General features: G+C 44.7%; 1 protein-coding gene across 4 annotated transcripts in view; it reads right to left on the bottom strand.

Moving 5' to 3' along the window:
* The window catches only part of EFCAB6 (EF-hand calcium binding domain 6), a 280,127-nt gene that overhangs the window by 228,375 nt on the left and 26,436 nt on the right, over nt 1–25,316 (bottom strand). For 3 of the 4 annotated variants that reach the window (XM_053257507.1, XM_053257509.1, XM_053257508.1), the window contains exon 6: nt 1,218–1,354. In XM_053257507.1, the coding sequence (XP_053113482.1) occupies nt 1,218–1,354 (137 nt within the window). Of the gene's footprint in view, nt 1–1,217; nt 1,355–12,772; nt 12,818–25,316 lie in introns of those variants that run through there. The other variant, XM_053257510.1, reaches the window with a different exon arrangement.

Genomic DNA, 25,316 nt, shown 5'->3' with positions numbered 1-25,316 from the left:
TGTTCTGGGCAGTGGCTGTCACCTGCCATGACCCTCCCCCCAACACACACAATGCTCATTACAGCATCATGCTGCTACGTGGGGTATTGTGAGAGGGGAAACATGGCGTCTGGCCACTTTCACCTCAAATGCTGCTGTTGCTGCTGTCAGCCCACTGAAAATGTAACCCACATCTGCTGCCATGACAAAGGGAGGGAGTCCCACTCAGTCAGTGGCTGCCAGAGACAAATCCGCTGCCAGTTGCTGGCTGAGCCAAATTCCTCCCTTGAAGCACTGGGCCTTTGACAGCTGCCCAACATGCCTTGTGGTAAGTTGCAATCTGGCCATGTGTCAAAAGCATCCGAAAGTCTGGGTGAGCTCATCAAAAGTGCTTGGGGGGGCGGAGTTATAGATATGCTAAGATATGTGTATTGCCCTTAAAATGTGAGCAATCGTTATGTGAGCTGATCCCAGTTTGGTAGTATTTAGAATTGCCAAAGTAATGTAAAATGTTACATTGTTCATACTTCTAGTATTAATTCATCATCCTGTACAATAACAAGCTCTGAGGTCAGAACTAGATGTTACAAAAGATAAAGGGCTGTATCCAATAATGGTGGCCATTTACACACTGCATGTTTTCCTGCCTCCATTCCACATCATTGGCTGCTGCTGGCAGAAGCAGGGGCATATCTGTTGACTGTTGCTGGTGTCTAACTTATGTTTCTTTTAGATTGTGAGCCCTTTGGGGACAGGGATCCATCTTATTTATTTATTATTTCTCTGTAAACCGCCTGGAGCCATTTTTGGAAGGGCAGTACAGTAATTGAATAAATAAATAAATAAGATAATGATAATGATAATAATAATATCCAGATGGGAAAGACTTGATGTCTGGATAAAACAAACCAGTCAATAACACCTGTCTGACTGTGTAAATAAATAATAATAATATCATGATGTCAGGACACGTGGTAAGTTGCATTACACATTGCAGAGTGGGAAATAACCCTAACCATTTTCAGCAGCAGCTCTGGTTCTTTCATAATGTCTAGTTTCTGACTACTGGAAAAATGGTAGCATTTTAGATGGATGAGCGTAAACATAATCTGTATTGCCAAAGAAAATGTAATTGATTTGCTAGAACAAATATTGTTTACTACTGTAGTCATAATATAAATGCAAGTTATTTCCCCCACAGTGGCCTTGCAGGAATTCTTAATTAGTTCTTTACTTACTTATCATACTCACAATCCGTCATCTTGAAACAGTTGACTTCGAGAATTCGTCGCAGCTCATGCCGTTGTATCTCTCCATTTTGATTGTAGTCAAAAAGTCTACAGGTCTTGATAAAGTGTTTCAGCTTTTTGGAAATCTGTTCAGCATTTCCAAAGGATGCATGTTAAAATAAGAAGCAAATGAGGATACAAGCTGAGGTTCAGATACTGGACAAGTGTGCTGATATCAACAGCAATTTTATCTATTTCACAAATGCAAAACAAAACCCCTTCCAGAGTTCTCTCTCAAGTATGAGAAAAGAACGCTTTGTATTTGCTGGATCTTGTAATGGTCCATTTTCTCTCTACATGATATTTAGAAAAGCCATAACTCTCTTTCAAGAGACAGAAATTGGTTTTTCAAATTGCACCCAAATTGCAATGAAAGAAAGGACATGCAGATGGAGGAATCTAGGGCCACACTTTATTAATCTTTCTACAAATTATAAAAAGGAGCACGGTTTTAACTACTTAATTTGAGTGTGGGCAAGTCTTCTCACTGTGGGATGCAACCTCCTAATGAGAACTGAGTTCCCACTACTAGGCAAATTAACCAGGCTTGGAAGTTGCTAGCCCTCATCCAACCTCTTGCCACACTGCATGCTGCGTTGAGAAAGAGTGGCCCGAGTCACCACCCTGAGCCACAAAACATTTTGGGTATGAGTCAAGAAACTCCCCAAAGGGGCTCCATTCCCAACCACCCTGGGCCACAAAACTCCGAGGGGCTGTTCCATAGAATCGCCCCTAGCTATAATTGTGCCTCCAACTGATTACCACTGAGCTGCACTACCTACCCAGATCCTGAACTCACCTATATCTGTGACCAAGACTAAACTATTTAAGGCACCACTGCTAACTAGGGCCCAAAGAACTCAGTGGTGAGTGGTTTTGGGTGGGGGGGGGGAATCACCACATGCCAATTAGGTTAAAACCAAAAATTCCTACTCAGTCATAACAGCAACCAATTCTCCTCCACCGACACAGAGTGGGTGCTGAGATGCATGTGAAGTAAGACTTGGATGGCAGAGCTGGCCTTATAAAAGTAGCCAACGCACCCACCTCTGGTTAGGCACACACAATCATGTACCTAGAACTGCAGGTAACGGTCCAGGACATGTCCTGCCTTCACAAAGGCCGGACACAGTCTCCCCCTCCCCCAGTATTCCAGGGGAGTGGGGCAAAGTGGCATATTATTCATTTCTCTTGCGCAGTACATGAATGATACTTTTAAAACTAATGCAACCTAGATATTAACTAAAAATTAAAGTGGGGAAACCTAGATATTTACTGATGATTAAAATGAAAATGCAAGTGCTTTGTTGTACTAAATATTAGCAAATCCTGAAACGAGGAAAGCAGGATGTTAGAACTTTTACAAAATTTTAATAAAGATGAGATTTGCATTCCTCATTTCTTTCTCTACTCCTACAAAATTGGGCTGATATTTTAATGATATGCCAGGAAGCAGATCTAGGACATTGGCATTCTTATTTCTTTCTCTATCTGTACAAAAGTTGGATTTTGAAATTTTAACGATATATTGGGCATCAGATAAGACCAACTAATCTTACTTTTAATAGTGGAAACAGCATGATTTTCATTAAAATCTCTCCGTTTGCAAGTAAAATTCTTAGTTAAACATGGCATGCAACCCAACATTTCTCATAGATAGATAGATAGATAGATAGATAGATAGATAGATCCTCCCATGGTCTGCCTTCTCTGATTCTTTGAAATATAAGGATGTGCACTACAAGATCTCAAAGATGTGTGAAAAAGAAGTGACAAAAGAGTGATACACATCTCTGTTTCAGAGGGAGAAATCCTTCCAGATGTGTTTCTCAACCTTTTCGGAGTCAAGGACCGATAAATTCTTATTGCGCAGTTTCAGGTGCCGGTACATTCTTTGTGCGCAGTTTCCTGGACCAGAAGTTAGTAAAAGGGTTTCAAGTTTATCTATTAGTACTATAGTATATTACAGGTATGCACAACTCCAATGACCTGGTGGGCCAAAACTGACCGTGACTTGGCTAATGGGGGCTGAGGTCAATTTTAGGGTGCTAATTATTAAAGTAACACTTAATATCAATCAATTAATTAAATCAAAGTGAAATTAATTAAAATGAATTTAATCAAAAAATTTGAAGTTCTGGCAGGCCAAGATTAATTTAAATCAAAATAAAATAAATTCAATTAAAAATTCTAATAAAATAAATACAATACAATCTGTACAAAATACATAACATATCAATAAAATGCATTGTTCTTCCTTTCTACCTCCACCAAATCATCACACTTAACACGGAGCATTTCTAAGGAAAAAAAATAAGAGAAGTTTTTCTCTTAATTTTTGATAAGAAGATTATACTTTGATCCTTCACCACACAGGCTTTTATAAGAAGGAAAGAGAGAAGCGAGTCGGGGAAAGAAAGAAGGAAAAAAATAGGGCAGGCTTGGCTTGAGAGAGAGAGGGGGGGGGATAGAAAAAGGAAAAGGGGATGAGGCAGGCTTGAAGAGAGAGAGGAAGAGGAAGAAAGAAAGAGCTAGAAAAGAAGGAGATGGAAAGAGGATAGGTAGGTTTGGCGTGAGGGAGAGAGAGAAAGTTTAAAACGAAACTGATGGAAAGAACCACCCCACCGCGATGCACCTCGCTCTGCTTGCCACTTGCCTTCCCATGCCACGAAACGCCATGTATTTTTTAAAATTCCAGTGCCAGCTGGAGTGTGACTGAGGGGCTGTCTGGGGATGGCTGCCAGGTGGAAGGTGAGCCAGTAGTTCTTCTATCCCGCCCCGCCACCACTGTGAACCTCCGTGTTTTTTTAAAAAAATATTCTTCCAATTCGTGACGGCCCTGCTCCACAATGATGAAAGGGCTTAAAAAAAATCCCAACAGTTTGCACGTTACCTGAAGGACTCATTCTTTCTGTTATCTGAAACACTCCAAAAGGCATATTTTTATCAAGCTTTATTGCTCAGAGTCACTGGTGGCTACACAGTGAGAACACCCCAATTCTGTATGCCCACTCACATGCAAGAGAGTGCCTGCCAGTCAAGTGGCTACAGGACAACAGAGCATGTTGCTCTCTACCTTCCTGGTGAGTTACTGCACATAAAATGGCATAATCCATATAGAATTAGCTGAAGTATGGCACTTAGAAGGACTTGGACATTTCTGGCTAGCTCACTGGTAAGCTATGTTGGGAATTCTCTTTGGTGAGAGAATCCCTTTCTCATTATAGCAGAGTGCACAGAGGCACAACACAGCAGAATTTACTTAGGCATGTGTGTATGCTGAGAGTAAAGTAACTTGTAGCCAATTCATAGTTTCAAATCAATATATAAGGCATTTATTAAGGAACTCCATTCTAGATAGGAAAGTGGGGAGTTAGGATCTCTAATCTAGCTAGCTAGCAAACTAGCAACTATCTGAGCCTTGTTACTATCCCTAAATTTAGATGTGCTTTGACGCTCGCCTGTCTAAATGAGCTTCCATCTGCTGTCATGGAGGGAAGATTCAAAGGTATCCCTCTCTCAGCTTGACTCTGCCCCTGTGGGTCTGGTCAAGTGGAGATTAGTGCACGTGCTATCCTATATTGTAACTTTTATAGGGATGCCCACTTAAGACTAGTCTCCCCTTTGTTGCTAAATTTTCCTGGGCACTCGGATGACTTCTATCTGAAGTTTTTACTTTCCAGTCTTGATGACGAGATCATTAACAAAATTGCCAGGTACTGTTTCATAATTTGTAAAATCTGTTCAGGTTTTCAGTAATGTTTTGCTTTCTTTCTTCTGCATTTGGTGCTCTATGACTGTAATAAAGGATGCTCTGCTCTGTTTGTTTTTGGTTGTCAGCAAGATCCACCAGGAGCTCATCACGATTTTAATCTATTTATTCTGTCTGAGGTTTATTTTGTTTATACTACATTACAACCCATATGATTTATTTTATTTTACTGAGCCTCTGTGTATATGAATTATTATGTACTGGTCTGTGACTGTAATAAAGTATTTGACTGATTGTATCTGTCTTCATGGCAGAGGATACTGAGCATATACTTGTTCCTGAACCGGGCTTTTCAGGGATGGAGGCTAAAGAACTGAGTCAGATAGAAGTGACAAGAGATTATGTTCTAAACTGGAAAAATTAAAAAACTAGCAAATTGCCAGGGCCAGACGGCATCCTTCCAAGAGTCCTTAAAGAACTCAAATGTGAAATTGCCGACCTCCTTGCAAAAAATATATAACATCCCTACAATCAGGCTCTGTACTGGAGAACTGGAAAGTAGCAAATGAAACACCAATTTTAAAAAAGAGATCCAGGGGTGATCCGGGAAATTACAGGCTGGTTAGCTTAATGTCTGTTGCAGGCAAATCGATGGAAAGCATTCTCAAGGATAAAATTGTTAAACACGTAGATGAACAGGCCCTATTGGGGGAGAACCAGCATGGCTTCTGCAAAGGTAAATCTTGCCTCACGAACCTTTTGGAGTTCTTTGAGTGTCAACAAGTTATGTGGATCAAAGTGATCCAGTTGACATAGTACACCTGGACTTCCAAAAAGCTTTTGACAATGTTCTTCATCAAAGACTCTTAAAAAAAAATAGCTGTCATGGGATAAGGGGACAAGTACATTTGTGGATTGCTAACTGGCTGAAGGACAGAAAACAGAAGAGAGAGTTTTCACAATGGAGGGAAGAAAGAAATGGGGTCCCCTAGGGATCTGTACTGGGACTGGTGCTTTTTAATTTATTCATAAATGATATAGAAGTTGGGGTAAGCAGCCAAATTTGCAGATGACACCAAACTATTTAGGGTAGTGAAATCCAAAACAGATCTCTCCAAACTGGTTAAGTGGGCAACAAAACGGCAAATGTAGTTCAGTGTTGGCAAGTGTAAAGTGATGCAAATTGGGACCAAAAAACCACCCAATTTCACATATACGCTGATGGGATCTGAGCTGTCGGTGACTGACCAGGAGAGGGATCTTGGGGTCATGGTGGGCAGCTCGTTGCATGTGTCAACTCAATGTACAGCAGCTGTGGAAAAGGCCAATTCCATGCTACGAATCATTAGGAAGGGGATTGAGAATAAAACTCCTAATATTTATAATGCCCTTATACAAAACTATGGTGTGGCCACACAAAGTACTGAGGACAATTCTGTGCACCATATCTAAAGAAGGACATTGTAGAAATGAAAAAGGTGCAGAAGAGGGCAACCAAGATGATCAGGGGCCTAGAGCACCTTCCTTATGAGGCAAGGCTACAACACCTGGGGCTCTATAGTTTAGAAAAAAGATGACTGCGTGGAGACATGGTATAGGTCTATAAGATCATGCATGGTATGGAGAAAGTAGATAGAGAGAAAGAGCCAGCATGGTGTGGTGGTTAGAGTGCTGGACTAGGACCAGGGAGACCCGAGTTCAAATCCCCATTCAGCCATGATACTTGCTGGGTGACTCTGGGCCAGTCACTTCTCTCTCAGCCTAACCTACTTTACAGGGTTGTTGTGAGGAGAAACCTAAGTATGTAGTACACCGCTCTGGGCTCCTTGGAGGAAGAGTGGGATATAAGTGTAATAAATAAATACATACATACATAAATTAAAAAATTATTCTCCCTCTCACACAACACTAGAACCAGGGGTCATCCCATGAATCTGATTGCCAAGAAATTTAGGACCAACGAACAGAAGTACTTTTTCACACAGTGCATCATCAACTTGTGGAATTCTCTGTCACAAGATGTGGTGATAGCCAAGAACCTGGATGGCTTTAAGAGGGACTTGGATAACTTCCTGGAGGAGAAGGCCACCTCCAGCCTCAGAGGCAGGATGCCTCTGAATACCAGTTGCAGGGGAATAACAGCAGGAGAGAAGGCATGCCCTCAACTCCTGCCTGTACGCTTCCAGTGGCAGCTGGTGGGCCACTGTGCTGGACTAGATGGATGCTGGACTAAATGGGCCTTGGGCCTGATCCAGCAGGGTTGTTCTTATGAATTGGGGAATGTTCTGTACCTTGGTGGAGTTCCTCACAGCATAGCAAGATCCATGACAAAGATCAGAATGCCTTTTACTACAGACTTTGGCAAGGGAACGTTAACCTAATGTGTTTTGAATCTAAGGCAAAGGGTCCTTATTGCATGTAGGGAACATTTTTATTTTAAAAACTTGATACCCTGCTTTTCTGCAACAAATAAAAGTTCAAATCGAATTTAAACATTATATTATGAAATCAAAAAGACAAATTCAATAAAACCAGCAACAGAATACACACTAGGCAACAAGAGACATTAAACCACTAAAGCAGCAACAGATCAAAAAAGGGGGGAAACAAAAATCCTAGGCAGCAGTAGGAAAAAAAAAACACCATTTGTTTTTTCCAAAAACCGTACTGAAGAGACCCTAGCATCTAAAAGCACCAAGTGTGGAGACCAGATGTGGAGAGCAGTTCACAAATTCAGCACCGCAGCTTAGAAGGATCTGTTCCTTATGGACACCTGTTGCACTTCATCTGGTGAACAAATGTGGAACAGAGTCTCAGAAGTAGAATGAAGTGCTCAGAGAGAAACATATTGGGGGAGGTGGTCCTAAAGGTTCCCAGGTCCCAAGTCCTTTAGGGTTTTAAATTTAAGTGCCAAAACCTCAGCTTGAGCTTGAAAGTGTCAAGATAACCAGTGCAGACAAAATAGCACCCAGTGTTCCCCATTCCAGATAGCAGCCTGATGGCAGCATTTTGCACCAATCAAAGCTTCCAAATACAGTGGTCCCTCGACTTACAAACTACTCGACATAAGTATTTTTCGAGTTACAAACGGCAGTTTTAGATCCGGTTTTAGATGCGGTTTTTTCGACTTACAAATTTTTAGATGGGGTTTCCTCGACTTACAAATTTTTAGATGGGGTTTCCTCGACTTACAAATTTTTAGATGGGGTTTCCTCGACTTACAAATTTTTAGATGGGGTTTCCTCGACTTACGAATTTTACATGCGGTTTCCTTGACTTGCCTGCCTGTTTACTGCCTGTTTATTCTTGAAAAGAAATGTTCCTGTGCAGTTTGCAAGCCTTACTGGGGGTCTGGGTCTTTTTTCTAGGCTCCGGAACGCATTAATCCGTTCCCAGTGCATTCCTATGGGAAACTGCTTTTCGACTTACAAATGTGCATTCGGAACGGATTAATTTCGTAAGTAGAGGGACCACTGTACTTTTTAAGGCAGCCCCACATACAGTGCATTACAACAGTCCAGTCTGACAGTCAACATGCTGAAGAGAGTGGTGCCACAAAGTGGAACTATCACCACCATCACCTCAATATGCCACCTTTTCCCCCCTGTGAGCCTAGAAATGTGCTTCCAGTGTGATTTCTCAGTGAGAGCACAGACCCAGTAAAGAACTAGCCAACTCCTACAACATCGCCAGACGGTAGCAAGTATAATTCAACCTAAAGTGCTTTCAAATTCATGAAAATAGTTTGGGGCTTTTAAAATTAAATAAGTGAAGAAGAAGAAGAAAAATATGTTCTTAAACAACAAACATGCCTATGCCATATTATCCCTTACATTCTCTTCTGGGCTGTTTTGTACAAAATCTTTAATTAAATATTTTCCTTGAAATTGTCCCCATCAAGGCTAAAAGAACACCCCCCATGCATGCACACACCCCCAAGAAGTGCACAGCTGTGCATATATGGCGTGCTATTCACCACTAAATGAACTAGAACAAAATAAGTACTGAAACTGTTATGCTCTTAATTTTGGCTCTGTATTCTCAGTAACACAGTCTAACTTGTCATTTTATATTGATTCCATCTGTTTACACTCTGCAGAGAATTGGCTTCCTACAGCAAATGCTTCCTATTTACCAGCTGGTAAAGATGGGACAGACCAGATTAGATTATTTTCAAATCCTCATAAAACATAACATGGGAGGAAAAATAGAACAGGGGAAACAGAGTGGAGAGATGGAGACTGAGAAAAAGGAAGTGATGATGGTGTGATAGCTAAGCACACACACATTCTCTCCCTCAGTTTATTTTACTTTTCCTCCTTGCCTTTAAATCTGCTTTACATTGCTCTAACAATTCAAAATGGCCTTATGCTGCTTGTAAGATATTTATTCCTTTATATATTGTTGTTATTTGGACCTGCTTGCATAATGTTAACCAAGCCCCTGATGATTATCTTTCTAAAAGTTAGGACATTTAGATAGATAATAGTGAACCCAGATCTTAAATCAGGTATGCATAATTTAAAATCCAGCAAAACAAAGAAAGCCAGGTTTTGCTGTCTGCCTAGGGCTGCAAAACCAGGGGTGGGAGTGTGGGGGATTCCAAGAATCCAGTTAGGAGGCAGTATTCAGCCGGGTAGAGCACAAATTGTGCAGGCCTGCAAAACATGAAGGAATTCCTAAAAAATGAGAAGAAAGAGTCTTGTGACACCTTAAAGACCAACACATTTATCTTAGCATAAGCTTTCATGGACTAAAGCCTATTTCATCACATGAATGAAGCTGGCTCTAGTCCACAAAAACGTATGCTAAAATAAATCAAACTTGAATCCAGAGCCCTTCAGAAGACTAACCCAGCTGACTCCTGAACCCCCAATATGAATGTCCAGCTCCTTGTGGTAGCAGCAGTAATGCAAGTTGGTCCAAAGCCTTATTCCACCATTGCTTTCTCCTGAGCTCTCTATAAACCAAGATGCTTTCTCCCAAATGAAATTCTGCCCCTGGGGCTCTCAGAGTCGTAAAAAGGCCCTGGCATCAGGCGCGTTAACTTAATACGGCTGGCGGGGCTCAGACCCTCTCTGGGATTTCCAGGTGGGGGCAGTGAGGCTTAAGCCCTACTCTGGATTTCCTGGGGGAAGCAATGCCCCCCCCAGCTGTTAGGTAGCATAAGCAAGCTCTCATGCTCAGGTTCATCAGTCAGTTGAACAACACAATCAGTCCTGTGTTGTCTTTATAACACCTCAGCAAGTTCTTAGGAGGTACAGCTGCCTCTTGGGGCCCTTTCACTCTATAATTCTCTAATTAGAAGTAGTATATCAAGGAGAAAAACTAGTGCTGTTCTATGCATGCAGGTGCTCTGCCCAGAGCGACCCCATCTCCTATAGGGAATATCTTACAGTGCTCACATGTAGTCTCCCATTCAAATGCAAACCAGAGTGGACCCTGCTTAGCAAATGAGACAATTCATGCTTGCTACCACAAGAGCTCTCCTCCCTTGTGCCCCATGCACACCCCCTGGAAAATGGAGAAGTCTACGCCCCTGCCTGGCATGGGGAAGACCTATCATAAAGGGAAAGTTTATCAATGGCTCTCAACCAGGATGGTAAAATGGAGCCTCCATTAAGAGAAGCAATAGACCTCTGAATATTAAACACCAGAGAAAAAGATTAGGGGAAGGCCATTACAGTACTTTCATTCTCTGTTTCAAGCTTCCTGAAATATCTGGCCATCTGTTGTTGGACACAGAATCCTGAACTAGGCAGACCAAGAAGCAAGGCAGTTCTCCTGTTCTGACCCAGAAATCATATTCCATATACCCCAGCATAGGTGCAGTTGCACAGTGCTTTTGCCTGCTCCCTGTGTCTTGCATAAATGGGCTCTTAGGAATTTCAAGAGAAACCAAAAGAATTTTAAGAAGACTAGGGACGTTTCTCAAGTGTTGCTTCATATATCCTGTACATCCAATATGTATATGTATAATGTTATGTGTACATACATCCAATATGTATATGTATAATGTTATGTGGCATTTTGGGGGAGCACTTTGCCTTGCATCAGGCAGAAATCCATCAGGGACATCGCTAGGAAGTGCTTGAATACATCCCTCCCAGCCCAATGTCCATCTGAAATACCAAGGCAAAGTATTTCTACATAGAGCCGGCATAATATATGAGTGTGCAAAGTCTTTACAGCTTTTATGGCACAGAGGTTAAGAAGGGCAACTTGACTTGCAATTTCCATGCTTTTTACAACACAAGTGAATATGTAAAGCATCTTAACTCTCCTCTTAAATCAGACATTTTTGAGGAAGAATTGTTGATTACTTATATTGTGCCATCAACATACTGTATATGCCAATCAGTAGTAGAGCACCTGCTTTGCATGCAGAAGGTCTCAGGTTAAATTCCTGGCATCTCAAGGTAAGGCTGGGAAAGACCTGAAACTCTCAAGGTAAGGCCTGAAACCTTGGAAAAGCCACTGCCAGTCAGTGTGGATAATAATGAGCTGGATGGACCAATAGCCTGTCTCAGTATAAGGCAGCTACCTATGTCCCTATGACAATGGATATCATCCAGAATACTGCGGGCACAGCTGGCACAAGTGCAAGGCTTCTTCCCTGCCCCTCTTTCTTACTGAAGCTCTCTCCGAGTCCTCTGAAAAGCTGTCACTAAGGATCAGGAAACCTTCAGCAACAGTGTGGGCTGTAGCATGAGGGTTGCTGGAGGAAGGGGAATCTCAAGGAACCATAACTGGAGGGGTGGCTCCACTAGCTCCCCTGTTCCTCAACAGTAGCTTTTGAGGAGACTCCAGGAGCCTCTGGAGGAGGGGGCACAGGGAAGATGCCTTGCACTAGCATACATGGTACCAACCGTGCTCTGGATGCTACCCAACAGAGTTCAACCATGAAGAACTTATCAATAAAAACTCTTACAGATAAATGCAGGACTCTCAGGTCAATCTGAAGATCTGAAAGTGGTTTAGAAACATCCACATATTCAGCACACAACTGAAACTAAAAATTCTGAGTGGGGAAATTGGAAGATAAACATCTTTTCACCTCACAATTTCACCTCCAGTTTCAGTAACTGACATAGATACACAGTTATTTAAAGATTGGTGGGCACCTGTACATAAATTAAAAAATAAAATCAGAACATCTTGCAAATAGTTAATTGCAGCAGTATCCAAACCCTCTTGTTTACTTTTCTTTACAAAAATTGGATGCCTAAAATTTGAAAAGGTTCTAGATTAAGCAACATACACCAGCTTTACTCAGTATTGCCCTTGATCAAATAAACACACACACCCACACCCTTCTATGTTCAATTTTCTGTATGCCTAATTGGGACCATGGGGGATATTTTGAGTTCATTAATTTTGCAACAGAAAAATAGCTCAGTTACTTCATTTGCAATAGGAAAATGGAAATATTACTCTCAGCTGCATATGCTGTATAGCCGAGCTGAAGAAAAGCAATGGCGGTAGTAAGAACTATATTTGAGTGATGGCCAATAGGCTTTATTGCAGGAAAGAGAGACCTTGGCTTACAATCTGTCCTGACAGCTCTGTGATATGTTAATGTCTAGCTTTGCCTAGGATGATAGATTCAGAAACCTTTCACAGCAGGAAGCGGCTGACACTTGGATTGTACATACATGGGAGGGCAGGGCTCCCCTTTCATGAGCATCAGTGAGGCAGTCACCTCAAACACAGAAGGGTACTGGGCAGGCATAGAAGAGCACAAGGAAGCAGCAGGTGTCTCCATCCCACACCACCACAGGTGTTAACTCACCTGTCTGCTCACTGGCTCGCTCCTCCTACTGCCACCACCCATTGCCTTTCCTTCTCCAGCCAAATCCCATTTCACATGGACACCACCACCAACTCTGCCAGAATCTTCACTCTTTCATCTGGAAGAGAAAGTGAGGGAGGAACTCTGGGAACACTCTAGCTAGAGTGTTCCCCTCAGCACTCACTTTCCCCCCTTTCTCTTCTAGGAGGAGGAGATTATGGGGGAACAAACTAGCTTTAGCAGCAGCAGAATACCCTCACAGAGCATGTTCTTAGGGTGGGGTGTGGGAGATGGGGAGATATTAACTACACTTAGGCTTGCAACCTGTTTTTTGCATCAAGGAACTGTTCCTTATTTAGGATTAATATGTAGTGTTCCCTTTCGAGTTTCTAAGGAATGCAATTTGTTCCCTTTTTTGTTGCTGCTGCTGGTGGGCCAGGGGCCACTGACTGCAGTGAGCAGCACATCCAATTAGGGCTGTGCACGGAACCGGTCCAGTGCTCCTTTTCTGGAGCGCCACACCAGTTCTGTCAATTGGCATTTGAACTGGTTCGAACACAGTGGGGGTAACTTTAAGAGGCAGGGAAGGCGCTGCCTACCTGCCAGCCCCCGCCCCGCCACTATTCCACTGCCAGTGCTCTCTCCAAAAGTGGGTGCGTGGGACTGCAGCATTCATCCCTGCACCCCATTCTTTGCCGCCACACAAATGGCCAACACACATGCACACAGCATGCAGAACAGGGCACAGGGAGGAACACTGCAGTCCCACGGGCTTGCTTTTGGAGAGAGCACTGGCGGGGCCAGAGTGGCAGGGCAGGGCCTGGCAGGTAGGCAGTGCCTTCCCTGCCCCTTAAAGTTATCCCCGCCCTCCCAGGAGTGCACAGAACAGGTTCCGTTCACATCCCGACACCCAATGACAAACTCCCATGCAGCCAAAATGTTACTCTTGCCCCTTCAGGCAATGGAAAGGAAGCTAAGCCTTGTCTAGCAGAGCATCCAGGCCTGTAAAGACATGAAGCATTCTGAGAAAGAACGTAATGCCCAAACCAGAGTCTTTGGATATAAAGCCAGACAAGAGGCAAAAGGTGCCAGAGGGTCAAGTTTGTGGTCGTCCAAATGCGTGAAACCAGTTTCACCACCCAACCACAGCTCGATTTTTGACCAGAAACTTTCAGTTTGTAGTGAGTTTCACTTCTGAAACCTCAGGTTCCAAAGGGCCATTGTTTCTTCTGAATTCTGCCGCTACCATAAGCTGGGTTTTGTGCTGTGGCTCTTCCCAAAAACATAGAGAGGGCAGCTCAGAGCAACCCAGAAATGGGTCGGCTCTATGCTGGTTGTGCATCTCACTGGCCACCTCTCTGAGCTGTTGCCCCGCCCTCTGCCATCTCTGCCCTCCTCCTGCTGTTGCCTGGCAACAGGGACACCATGTCCCTAGCATTCATCCATTTAAAGGGAGAGAAGCACATTGGAGAAAGCTTGCTTTCCCTTGTGTCTTATGGGCACCACTTGTCTATCCAAACAAAAAGGATGGAATGACAAGATGGGAACAGCAAGAGTGTTCTCCAACAATTCAGGACTGCAGAGATATGTGCACAAACACATGAAGCCCTAGTAACACCAGAAACTGAGCAACGCAGTTGTTTCCCCACAAAGGGCACACATGCCAGGGGAGTGATAACACGTCGCTTGGCAGAAATACCAGTGTGCCAACCCATGCATAAACCCTTGGAAACCCCAGCCGTGGAAACCTTCCTGTTGTCCAGTCAGATAAAGAAACAGATAACATGTAGCCCCACAAATCTGTCTCTGTCCATTTGATTGGATTTCTTGAGAAACCTGCAATGCGTATCTTGGCATGCACATACGACCTTTACTTGGAACTACTATACAACACTTTTTGACAGCTTCTATCTGGGGAGGGGGAGGGGCACATGCGCAAGAAGCCCTTTCATTAACAACACACCTGATCTAATGCAGCTGCTCAGCAAGGCATCCTTTCAAAGGTCTTGCGTGTGCTGTCTGGTTAGGCAGCAGCGTACTGATTTCCCAGGATGCCTTGGCAGTGTCTGTATTTTTAAGGATTCCATGGGCAGTGCTGCTCCCTCCAACTGTAGAGGGTGCTCCCAACTCTGCACATATATATGTGTGTATCCAAATGTTCAGCCTTGGCCCACCCCAGCTTGGAGATACCCCCCCAGACTGGTGCAGTATCATGTGCACCAGCAAAAGAAAGTCTATCATCAACAGGATAACCCTGGTATTTTTTGTACCAGTTTGTAAGGGAAGGGGTCCCCAGCCCCTTCCCCTGGGGTGCAAGCATGCAATCTCGGCCATAACTCATGAACAAAACCATCCAACGGGAAACAGGGAACATGCTTGAGATCCCTGTATGATGATAAAACATGCAGTACATGTACACACCCTTCTCCCAAGGACCACTCTCTCATGAGAGTGCCTGACTATGGAGATACACATGTGGACCAGAGGACTGTTGCCACCGAGCCTGGCTGCTAGTTACATGCAAGCCCTGGAGAAGGGTACCCCAGCAATACCTTTCCCAGTCCCAGCAACTGCTGCAAAGCAGGAGACCAAGCAACCCCTCCGACAGTCTGTTCTCCCTGCAACACATTTCCATGGGGTTTTTTGCCCCATGCAACCACCTGGCTTGCCAGATATCACTCAGCTTCATGGGTACCCTGCCCCAAGATGACCCATGGTGGCTGATTTAGATACATCACAACACCGATCCCAGCCTGGCCAATTTAGCTGTGGGTATAGGATCCATCTCCATTCTTCCCAACTCTGCCCACCCAAAACTACTCGGACACATGGAGTAAACCCAAATCCTTGGAAGTCCGGAAGAGTAGAATTGGGAGGGGAAGGTACGAAGTATGAGTTCTATTACTAACCAGATATTAGTAGAAACCAGCCCCACATCAGCGGGGCCCCTATAGTTGGATGGCCTCCCTCATGAGAGTGCAATCGAATGGAGATCAGTTGCAGGGGAGCAACAGCAGGAGAAAGGGCATGCCCTCACCTCTTGCCTGTGAGCTTCCCAGTGGCATCTGGTGGGTCACAGGATGCTGGACTAGATAGGCCCTCAGTCTGATCCAGCAGGGCTGTTCTTATAATACCTGAAGCACATGGTGCTTCTGGTTTTCTCCAGTAGACTGGCCCTCTCATGAGGAGGCTAATCCCCAGCCAGGAAGCCAACACTGGGCAGGAGTGTGTTGGGGCTTCCTGGAGTGCTTGGCCTGCGTCTATAAGTCCAAGAGTATCCTTTCTCACAGTAGACCAAACCCCAGGATCCTTTGCCTGCCCTCATATACATATTCCCTCCTAGGAAGTCATCGTGATCCCTTCCTGGAGTAACAGAAAGCTTGTGCCCCTCTCCATTCCCCGGTACAAGTAAATGTGCTTGTGGCTGGAGGGCTCTTGCAAGGGCATTGGTGCAAGTGGTGTGAGGAAAGGGTTAAAATGCCTTTTCCCTGTAGGGATGTGCACAAAGCTTTTCACAAACATCCAGGAGAGTGCGCACTTAAAAGGAGAAAGGCAACTCTTACCTGCCCCTCCATCGCTCCACTGCCCCCCACCGCCACGGCGCTGTCAGTATTAAATGCCGTGCTGCACAGCTGCTCCCAGCAGCCCACAGGAAGCGTCAGCATATAAATGCTTTCTGTGCATGCGCAGATACCATTTGCGTGGTCAGCATGGTGTTGTTGACCATGCAAATGGCATCCGTGCATGTGCAAATGCCATTTACAGTCCGACCCCACCCGCAGGATACTGGGAGCAGCCCTGCAGCCATGCGGTGCAGCATTTAATACCGGCAGTGCCACAGCAGGGGGCAGCAGAGGGCAGGTGAGACCTGCCTTCCTCCTTTTAAGCAACCACTCACCCCCTTAGAAATAATGCGGCGGGGGCAGCTGGAAGCATTTTGGTGCCTCGAATTAGAGGCACCAAAATGCTTCATGCACATCCCTATTTCCCTGCTGATGGCAGGCGACTAATGCTGAAAAGGCATGATTGCACTGGGTGTACCCCCTCAAAGATTGTGACCAATGGTTGCTACTTCACTGACATCCTAACACTTTGTCTACAGTCTGGTGTAAGCAAGTGTAAAATGATGCATGTTGGGGCAAAAAACCCAACTTCACATATACGCGGATGGAATCTGAGCTGTTGGTGACTGACCAGGAAAGAGATCTTGGGGTCGTGGTGGACAGCTCATTGAAAGTGTAATCTCAGTGTGTGGCAGCTGTGAAAAAAGCTAATTTCATGCTAGGAATCATTAGGAAGGGGACTGAAAATAAAAATGCTAATATTATAATGCCCTTATACACAGCTATGGTGCGGCCACATCTGGAGTAATGCATACAGCTTTGATCACCGTATCTTAAGAAGGATATTGTAGAACTGGGAAAGGTGCAGAAGAGGGCAACCAAAATGATCAGGGGCCTGGGGCACCTTCCTTATGAGGCTAGGCTACAGCATCTGGGGCTCCTTACCTTGGAAAAGAGGCAACTAAGGAGAGACATGATCCAAGTATATAAAATAATGCATGGAGTGGAGAGGGTAGACAGAGAGAAATTTTTCTCCCTCTCTCACAACCCTAGAACCAGGGGTCATCCCATGAAACTGAAAGTTGGGAAATTTAGGACCAACAAGAGGAAGTACTTTTTCACACAGTGCATAATTAATCTATGGAATTCTTTGCCATGGGATGTGGTGATGGCCACCAGCTTGGATGGCTCTAAAAGGGGCTTAGACCAATTCATGGTGGACAGGTCTATCAATGGCTACTAGTCTGATGGCTGTGGGCCATCTCCAACCTCAGAGGCACAATACCTCTCAATACCCATTGCAGGGGAGCAACAGCAGGAGAGAGGTGATGCACATATCTCTAGCCTGTGGGCTCCCCAGAGGCATCTGGTGGGTCACTGTGTGAAACAGGATACTGGACTAGATGGGCCTTGTGTCTGATCCAGCAGGGCTGTTATTATGGCAATATGGGCAGAAAGGAGCTTGTTGGGATGCAGCTTCGGCAGACCAGGAAGAGGGAGGGGTCCCTCTGCCTAGAAGGCAGAGGTTGCAAAACCTGCAAGATGATTCCCAGGTTTACAGATTAACCAAAGGTTCATCTATCCGAGGTTTCATGCTGTGTCTGAACAGGCCCAAAGCCTCTCTCTCTCTCTCTCTCTGGTTTAGAACAGCTTTTGCCTGTTACTGTTGTTATTGTTTATTATGGGGTCACATTCAGACTAAGTTACTCATGAGAAGCACCACTGGAATCAATGAGAGAAGTTAGTCATCATGACTAACTTAAGTCCCATTAATTGCAATATGTGTATATGCACGTATTTGCACTTTTTATACTTTTGTCCTAACTTACACCACTTCCTCCTTGCAGTAAAGCCTCCACTCTGGGAAACCTCCAGGAGGCTCTACTCTCAATTTCCTTCCTCATACAAACTGCTCTTTTCCCTTAATGAGCCCAGCAGAGTTGTGGAGACTATGGATGGGGTCTCTCTGACGAATTCAAGTAAGGGGGGGGCGTCCTTGCTTGACCAATGGTATCTTCTCCTCTCCCCAATCAATAATAAAAGAGTTTGTGATGGAGGGAACTGTACTGATTCAACTTTCTTTTCTTTTCTCTTTGCTTTTTAGAAGTGGAGGGATCTTGAATTAAATGTTCTGAAAACTGCTTTGAAACGTTTCTTCTTCAAGTAAAATAAAATTGGTACTAGATATATATTTTGTCTAGCTTGCTTGCAAGTTGGTGGCTTTTCCTTCTTGGATTGACCTTTGGGCAAGCTAATTCATACATTATTTCTTTATGAGGAAGATGTAATTGGTCCACTTGTCTGAAAAAGAATGTGAATTACTTCTTGATATTACAACTATAATTCATAACTAGCTTAACCAACACAGAGCATCTGCGTGCTAGTAATGCATTGCTCCCCTCACCCCCGCCACAGAGATCTCTCCACCCTCACCTGAGCCTCACTCCTGCTCCTCCTCCTCCATCTGGTTGCTTCCATCCCTCTCATCCCTCTTGGTCACTCCTCCATCCCTTTACTCCATCCCCCTCACCCCTCTTGGTCATGGCTGCAACACTGCTAGCACCTATTAGCCAAGCTGCAGCCCCCTTTCCCCAGAGATGTCCCCACCCTTGCCCAAGCCCTGCTCCTCCCCACAGTAGCAGCAGCGGTTGACCAGGCCCTTCCTCGCTGCTGCCACTGCCATGACTACTCATTTCCCTCAGGCCACTGGCAGGCCCAAGCCCATGCCTTACCTGCCTGCCTCCCTCCGCCAATTGCCTCAGTAGCCCCAAACAGCAGCAGTAGTTGACTGGGCCTTCCTTGCTGCCAATAAGTGCTGCAATGGCCACTCATTCCCCTCAGGCTGCTGACAGGCTTGGGTCCATCCCTCGCCCTTCCTTCCTTCCTTCCTTCCTTCCTTCCTTCTCTCTTCCCCTCCCTTCTTTTTCTCTTTCCTCCACTCACTCTTCCCCTCTGTCTTTCTTCCCCTCCTCTCTCTCCCCCTTCCAGAGTTAACAGACCTGGTTCATCTTGTTTCCTCATCTAGTTCACACAACGGCAGCCTCCTTCTCCTGAAGGGGCTCTTTCCTCCCTCACAACCCCTCTCTTCGCAGACCCCTGCCCACTATCCTCTCCTCTACAATCAAGTTCTTCCAACCAGTAACAGTTGCATTCCAACTGACCTTAACCATCACAGCCTCCTCCTCCCTATCTGCTTATGGAATCTCCACTGCCCAATCACCATGGTGCTTCTGCTTGTGAACTCTTATGAGAGCTGCCACACACAGGATTAGCCACAGATACACCTTAGAGAATTATATAGATACATAGATAGATATTGCCTCTGAACATGGAATAAAATGACTTCTCATGACTTACTGAGAGGGTGTGAGGAGAAACATTAAAGTCCTCACACAGCAGAGTATGCTCCGGCGATAAAGAAGTTCAGCCAAATAAATTATCTGAAGACAGTGGGTTGAGTTCAAAAAACAAAAAGTGTTTTAAGAAACTAAATCATCATATACTGAGAGAGACCCATTGATTGAAGATCATACCCAAACAGGAACTAGCCTTCAACAGCAACAGTTCCAAATGACTCTTAATTGACAAAGAGAGACCTACTGACATTATTCACCATGCCTCTAGTGGCCAGAAGAGATTACTGTGGTGCTAAGAGCAATAGTTCAAGACTGGCACTTCTAACAGGTTCCACATACCAATCAGGACTAATAGCCACTGATAGACTTCTCTATGAATCTGTCTAATCCTAATTTAAAGCCATCTAAGTTATGATAAGTTGGTGTGTGTTTTCTTTTTGGATGGACCTATTGGCAAAGGAATTCCTGTTCTTTGTCAGGATGTTGTGCTTGGACTCAGTCATATGGATGAGAAATAATTTGGAAAGTTTTTCTTCTTCTTTTCTTACTTTCATTCCATCTTAGATTTTAGGGCTATTTTGTTGTAATGCTTAGTAGATGTTACAATGCAAAATGCACCATAAGGTGCCACAAAACTTCTCATTGTTTTTGCATTTTGGTAGCTATTTAACATTAACAAAAGCACTATGACAGAATATATTTCACGGTATATGGCTGAACATATACCTGAGGGACTGCCAGCTCCCCAGGTTTGCTGCCCACTTGACAAGGTCATCGGAGGGTTCTGCTCTGGGTGCCAACAATGAGGGAGGTTGGGCTATCATGCACACGGGACAGGGCCTTCTCAGTTGTTGCCCCCAGACTCTGGAATGCTCTCCCGGTGGCCCTCCACTCCTCAGTCTCCATCACAGATTTTAGAAAGTAAAACCTTGGCTTTTTGCCCAGGCTTTAATATGATTGTTTCTATTGCTGCTGCTTTGTAATTTTTTATGGTTATATGGTGCTAGTTTTTAAATTATTTTTAATCAGATCTGTATGTTTATATTCTAGTTTAATATTTTAACTGTGTATTTTTTATGGTCTTGTTTTAACTTTTGTTAACTGCCTTGAGATTGTTTTAATGAAAGGCAGTATAGAAATTCAACAATAAAACCCAACCAAACCAACACAACACAGGAAGCTACTTTATACCAAGACAAACCATTGGCCCATCTATCTCAGTATTGTCTACTCTGACTAGCAGCAGCTCTCCAAAGTTTCAAGCAGAGATGTTTCCCAGTCCCCTATCTAGAGATGCCAGGGATTGAATTTGGGACTGTGATACATTCCGCCCACCCACCCACCACTGCTAACTGGAGGGGGAAAAATCTTGATGGATTCTACTTTCTTAAAAACAGGAATTAGACATGTTTTATGCTTTTTAAAAGACATCCAAGCCTAAGCAGGTAGAAATAGTAAAAAATGTGCATCAGCAATTTCCATCTGCTTGCAATAACAAAAGGCTATTGAGGTAGAAGCCCAAGAATCCAGCAGTGGGAGGCCAGTAAAGCTTTTCCTGGATTTCACCATTTGAGGATGGGGTAAGGCTGCCAGTCTGAATACTCCTCACCTCCTAAAAAAACTCAGCTAAAACAACAGGAAATTTCTTCCTGCACACAGAAGTATAGGATGTGAGGAAGAATGTTGGGCTTAACTCTTCTCCCTGGCATGCTACTTTTTCTGTTTGAAGCAATGTTTTTAGATGGGGAAGTATCCAAGTGGTGCAGTCCAGGAAGAGGTTTGCTCTCCATTCTGCTGTATAAACTGGCTCATTGTCAAAGTAGACTTGTGGGAAGGGGAACACATATGGAACTTTGCTTCAGGCAGCAGAATGTCTTGGGCTAGCCCTGGGGGTTGCACAGCAGTTCTTTCAGTGTGGCTACAGTTTGGCAACCAGGGCCAGTTCACCCTGCTATGGAAGCAGGGCACTTTCCAGATTACACGCTGTTCAGTGGTAGTTTACTTAAAGCAGGGGGAGTAGTATTTTCTAGCTTGCACAAACCTCCTACAAGGGGAAAATACAGCTACTATATTTTTTGACAACGTTGTAGTACTGTAAGACAAAGATAACATCCAAAAGAAGGCATCGGAAATGTGAACAGCACCTTGCTGACAGCGCAGGGACTGCAGTGTCGAGACACAGTACGGAAGCACACTTAACAGACACATAGTGACAATCTTGTAGATGTAATCTGGAAAGCGCCCAGCTGCAGCTGCAATTCTTCTGCAACAGCTTCTTACCAAATATCAGATATGGAAGGGTGTGTAAATATGGTTTACTTTTGAAGACTGAAATGTGTTAAAAGCATTTCATTAAGTGAACAGTGGTCAAGCATTTGGGTCCACAAACCAGTAGTGAGGGTAAAGCTCTTTCATCTGGATACCCAGTACAATGTTTAACAGATCCCCGCCCTGAAGTCCTCAGCCCACTGCAGAGAACATGGAAGGGGCATGGGTATCTGTGCTGGCGGACAGGAGGAGATGTGAAACAGACCCGGCCCAACTTCAAGTTCAGCACTTGAACTTGAGTGCTGCTGGCCCTCTCTCAGTGACACCAAGATGGGCCTGGCTACACTACCTAGTGCTGGCCCAGCCCCCTGGTGCCAATGCCAGCTTCTGGGGTGTATCGAGAAGATGGTGAGAACAGAGCTTCTAGCCTCGCTAGTTGGACGCTTTCTCTCTCATTCCCTTCCTCCTGTGCCTTCTGCCCGCAGGCTTCTGCACAGCATCTGCTCTATTTTGGGAGCAAAATGCAGTGCACAAGCCTGTGAATGGAAGGCATAGGGGCAGGGGTGGGTGCTGAGAGAAAACATTCAGCTAGTGAAGCTCGAAATGCCATTCTTGCCTCACCACCAATTAAAACCCTGGTGTGCCCAGAAGGTAAGGCAACTGGGAGATGAGGAAGCATAGCATGGGCAAGGGAAGTGGGGCTGGCCACATCCCAATCAGGGGGCTGGGCTGGGCTAAGACACAAGATGCAGGGGACAGTTAGGGGGTGGCGAGGAATTGGGGACCAGCAGCAGTGGTAGCAGGCAAGAGAGGTGGGCAGTGGGAGGTGGAGCAGGATGCCCAAGCACGCAGACACCACCCAATGGCTGCCGCCTCACCTTGCCTCATCCCAGTTCAAATTCTCTGGCATGTGCAAAGGATGAGGCAAGGTCTGTCTCTCTCCCTTTGATCTGGGCTTTGGTGACAAGCAGCAAGAATCTCTCTCACTGCTTCAGAGTGTCTCCAAAGTCCAGCACAATGAGAGGAGCAGTTCCCCAAGCACTGAAGAAGTTCAGAAGAAGTGAGAAAGATTCTCTCTAAATACAGCCAGTATAAAGTTAGAGAGACTGACCTCCAAGCCCATCCTTTACTAGAGTGATCAGGGCAATTGCCCCAAGCCCCACACCATCCCAGGTCCCATGCCATTGTGCCTCAACTGTATCTACTGGCTGCAAATCCAGCACCCCAAGTCAGCAGCTCCCAAAGCTGCAAAACCCTGTTAGGCACTGAGGCTTCTTTTCCTTTCCTCCTTCCCTTCCCCTCCCTGCAGCATTCCAGGACAGCAGAGAAGAGAGACTTAACTCTTTGGTGCTTGGCAGGCAGCACAGCAGTACAGGGGGCAGGCAGTGGGGCAGCTAGCTGCCTACTAGACAACAAGGAGTTAAGTTGTTCATTGGCCACAAGGAATGCCAGTCAGTCATGAGGAAACAGAGAAAGAGCACACACTAGCAAAATAAACCAGCTGCCCACCTTCTGTGGCTACTGTATGGGGGGGGGGGAGAAGAGGGAGAACAACAAGAAGTTTAATCACACAGCAACACAGAGACACAAAGCTTTTATATGATGCTAGCTTGTTTCTCTCCTCTTTACGCCCCACCCCACTGTTGCAAAGTTGGTTAGTGGAAGGTGAAAGAGGATGGGGAAGTAGAAAGAAAGGGGTGAGAAGCTACTCTTCCTTATACTAAGAGTTACAAAGTGTTTTCTTTCATGCTCCTCTTATCAGAGATAGGGGGAAACATGGGAGAAGGTTTCCTTTCCCCCTTTATGCAGATAAAAAGGGATGGTTTACTCCTATCGGCTGTATTTTTTCATAAAGCAACTGGGGGGATATTGTATGGTGATTTGTAACTGTAACTCATCTCTTCCCAGTCTTTCCATCTTTAATAATGAAAGGGTGAGAAGGAGCTACTATAAACCTTTATTATTATTGTATTTTCTATAACAAGTTTACAACCTCGTGCTACACATGTTTTTTAAGTAAATAATGACCCGTTGCTTTCAATATGACTTTCTTCCAAGTTAGTGTGCAATCCTATGCAGTCTTTTAAGAGAGAAAAACCTGACGTCCCACTGAAGTCAGTGGAACCTGCTTCTGAGTAAAGTTTCATAGAACTGGACTGTGAGTGTGCTTAAAGTAGCATTTTACTTGTACAAGAACACAAGGTGCTTTACAAAGCTTATACCACTGCAGAACAACCTTGTCAAACTTTTGCTGAGCGACAGAACCACCATAGCGAGTGGGGAAAATGCCCAGTGGATGAGCAGGGGCTTTAATTTCACATTACACATCCAAATCCAACACTTAATCAAGGGCTCCACTGCAGGTTCCATTCTACAACTCAGCTCAAACGTTTTGATACTGTGACTCCCTAAAATAACATATAAAGCTATGTGACACACACACAAACCATGTTTAAAGGAGTCTACACATCCTGACAGATTATGTGTGAAAACCTCCCGGATCTGCCCAATTCTGGCAACAGCCTTGCCCTGCTACTTACCCCGGCTGCTAGCCAAGGTTAAGGGAGCAAGTGCTCCCTTACTACTGGCTACTTGCTCATGTGAGAGCATGGGCCACTTCCAGCCCAGCCAGACACAGAGACAGGTGTCTAGAGTGCCCATCCCTTGGGGGTAATCCCCCCATGCAGCTGTACTGTTGGATTCATGGAGGCCAGGACAATGAGTCCCAGCATCAGAGCAATCCGCCCTGCTCCACGCTGCACAGAGCAGGGCTGATCATGTGGGAGCGCAGACAAAATGAAACAATGGTCATCTGGCGGGGAAGGCAAGATTTGGGAAGCCTTCCCCCACCCACCAGGAAGGCTGCGTGTGTTAATCAGGATGTCAGTTATTGATTTGGTTAGATAGAAATAAAGAAAGCACATAAGCAATAAAGCACTAAAATAGTTTTTCAAACCTAAGACTGTTTGAAAACTGAGACTGCTTGAGACTTTGTTTGGGACTGCCAATCTAATTTTAGACTACAAGTTATTTTCACTAGGTATTTGGTCTTTATAGCAGAAACAGATGAAAACTCTGATTCACACAAGTAAGAACAGAGCATAGAGAGTCAGTGTTCTCATGGCTTTCTCACTTAATTCTTTGTACTCAGCTTGCACACTAATCCAAAATCCAAGAAGAGACATTGTCAAGAACGTAAAGTGAAGAACTGCTCCCATTTCTCTGAGGCACGGGAAGGTGGACAGCGGGCCAGGAGCTGAAAACCACCCAGCTCCTCTGCTGCTCACAAAGCCAAGGTAGGCACAACATTGACAATACTTTGGCCACTCACTAGCTGAGCTCTACTGAGTGTCTCCC

This window comes from Hemicordylus capensis, chromosome 5 (genome assembly GCF_027244095.1).
Source record: "Hemicordylus capensis ecotype Gifberg chromosome 5, rHemCap1.1.pri, whole genome shotgun sequence".
Classification (NCBI taxonomy): Eukaryota; Metazoa; Chordata; class Lepidosauria; order Squamata; family Cordylidae; genus Hemicordylus; species Hemicordylus capensis.
The sequence above is the reverse complement of the archived record's forward strand: the minus strand, read 5'-3'. Positions and strand labels throughout refer to the sequence as shown.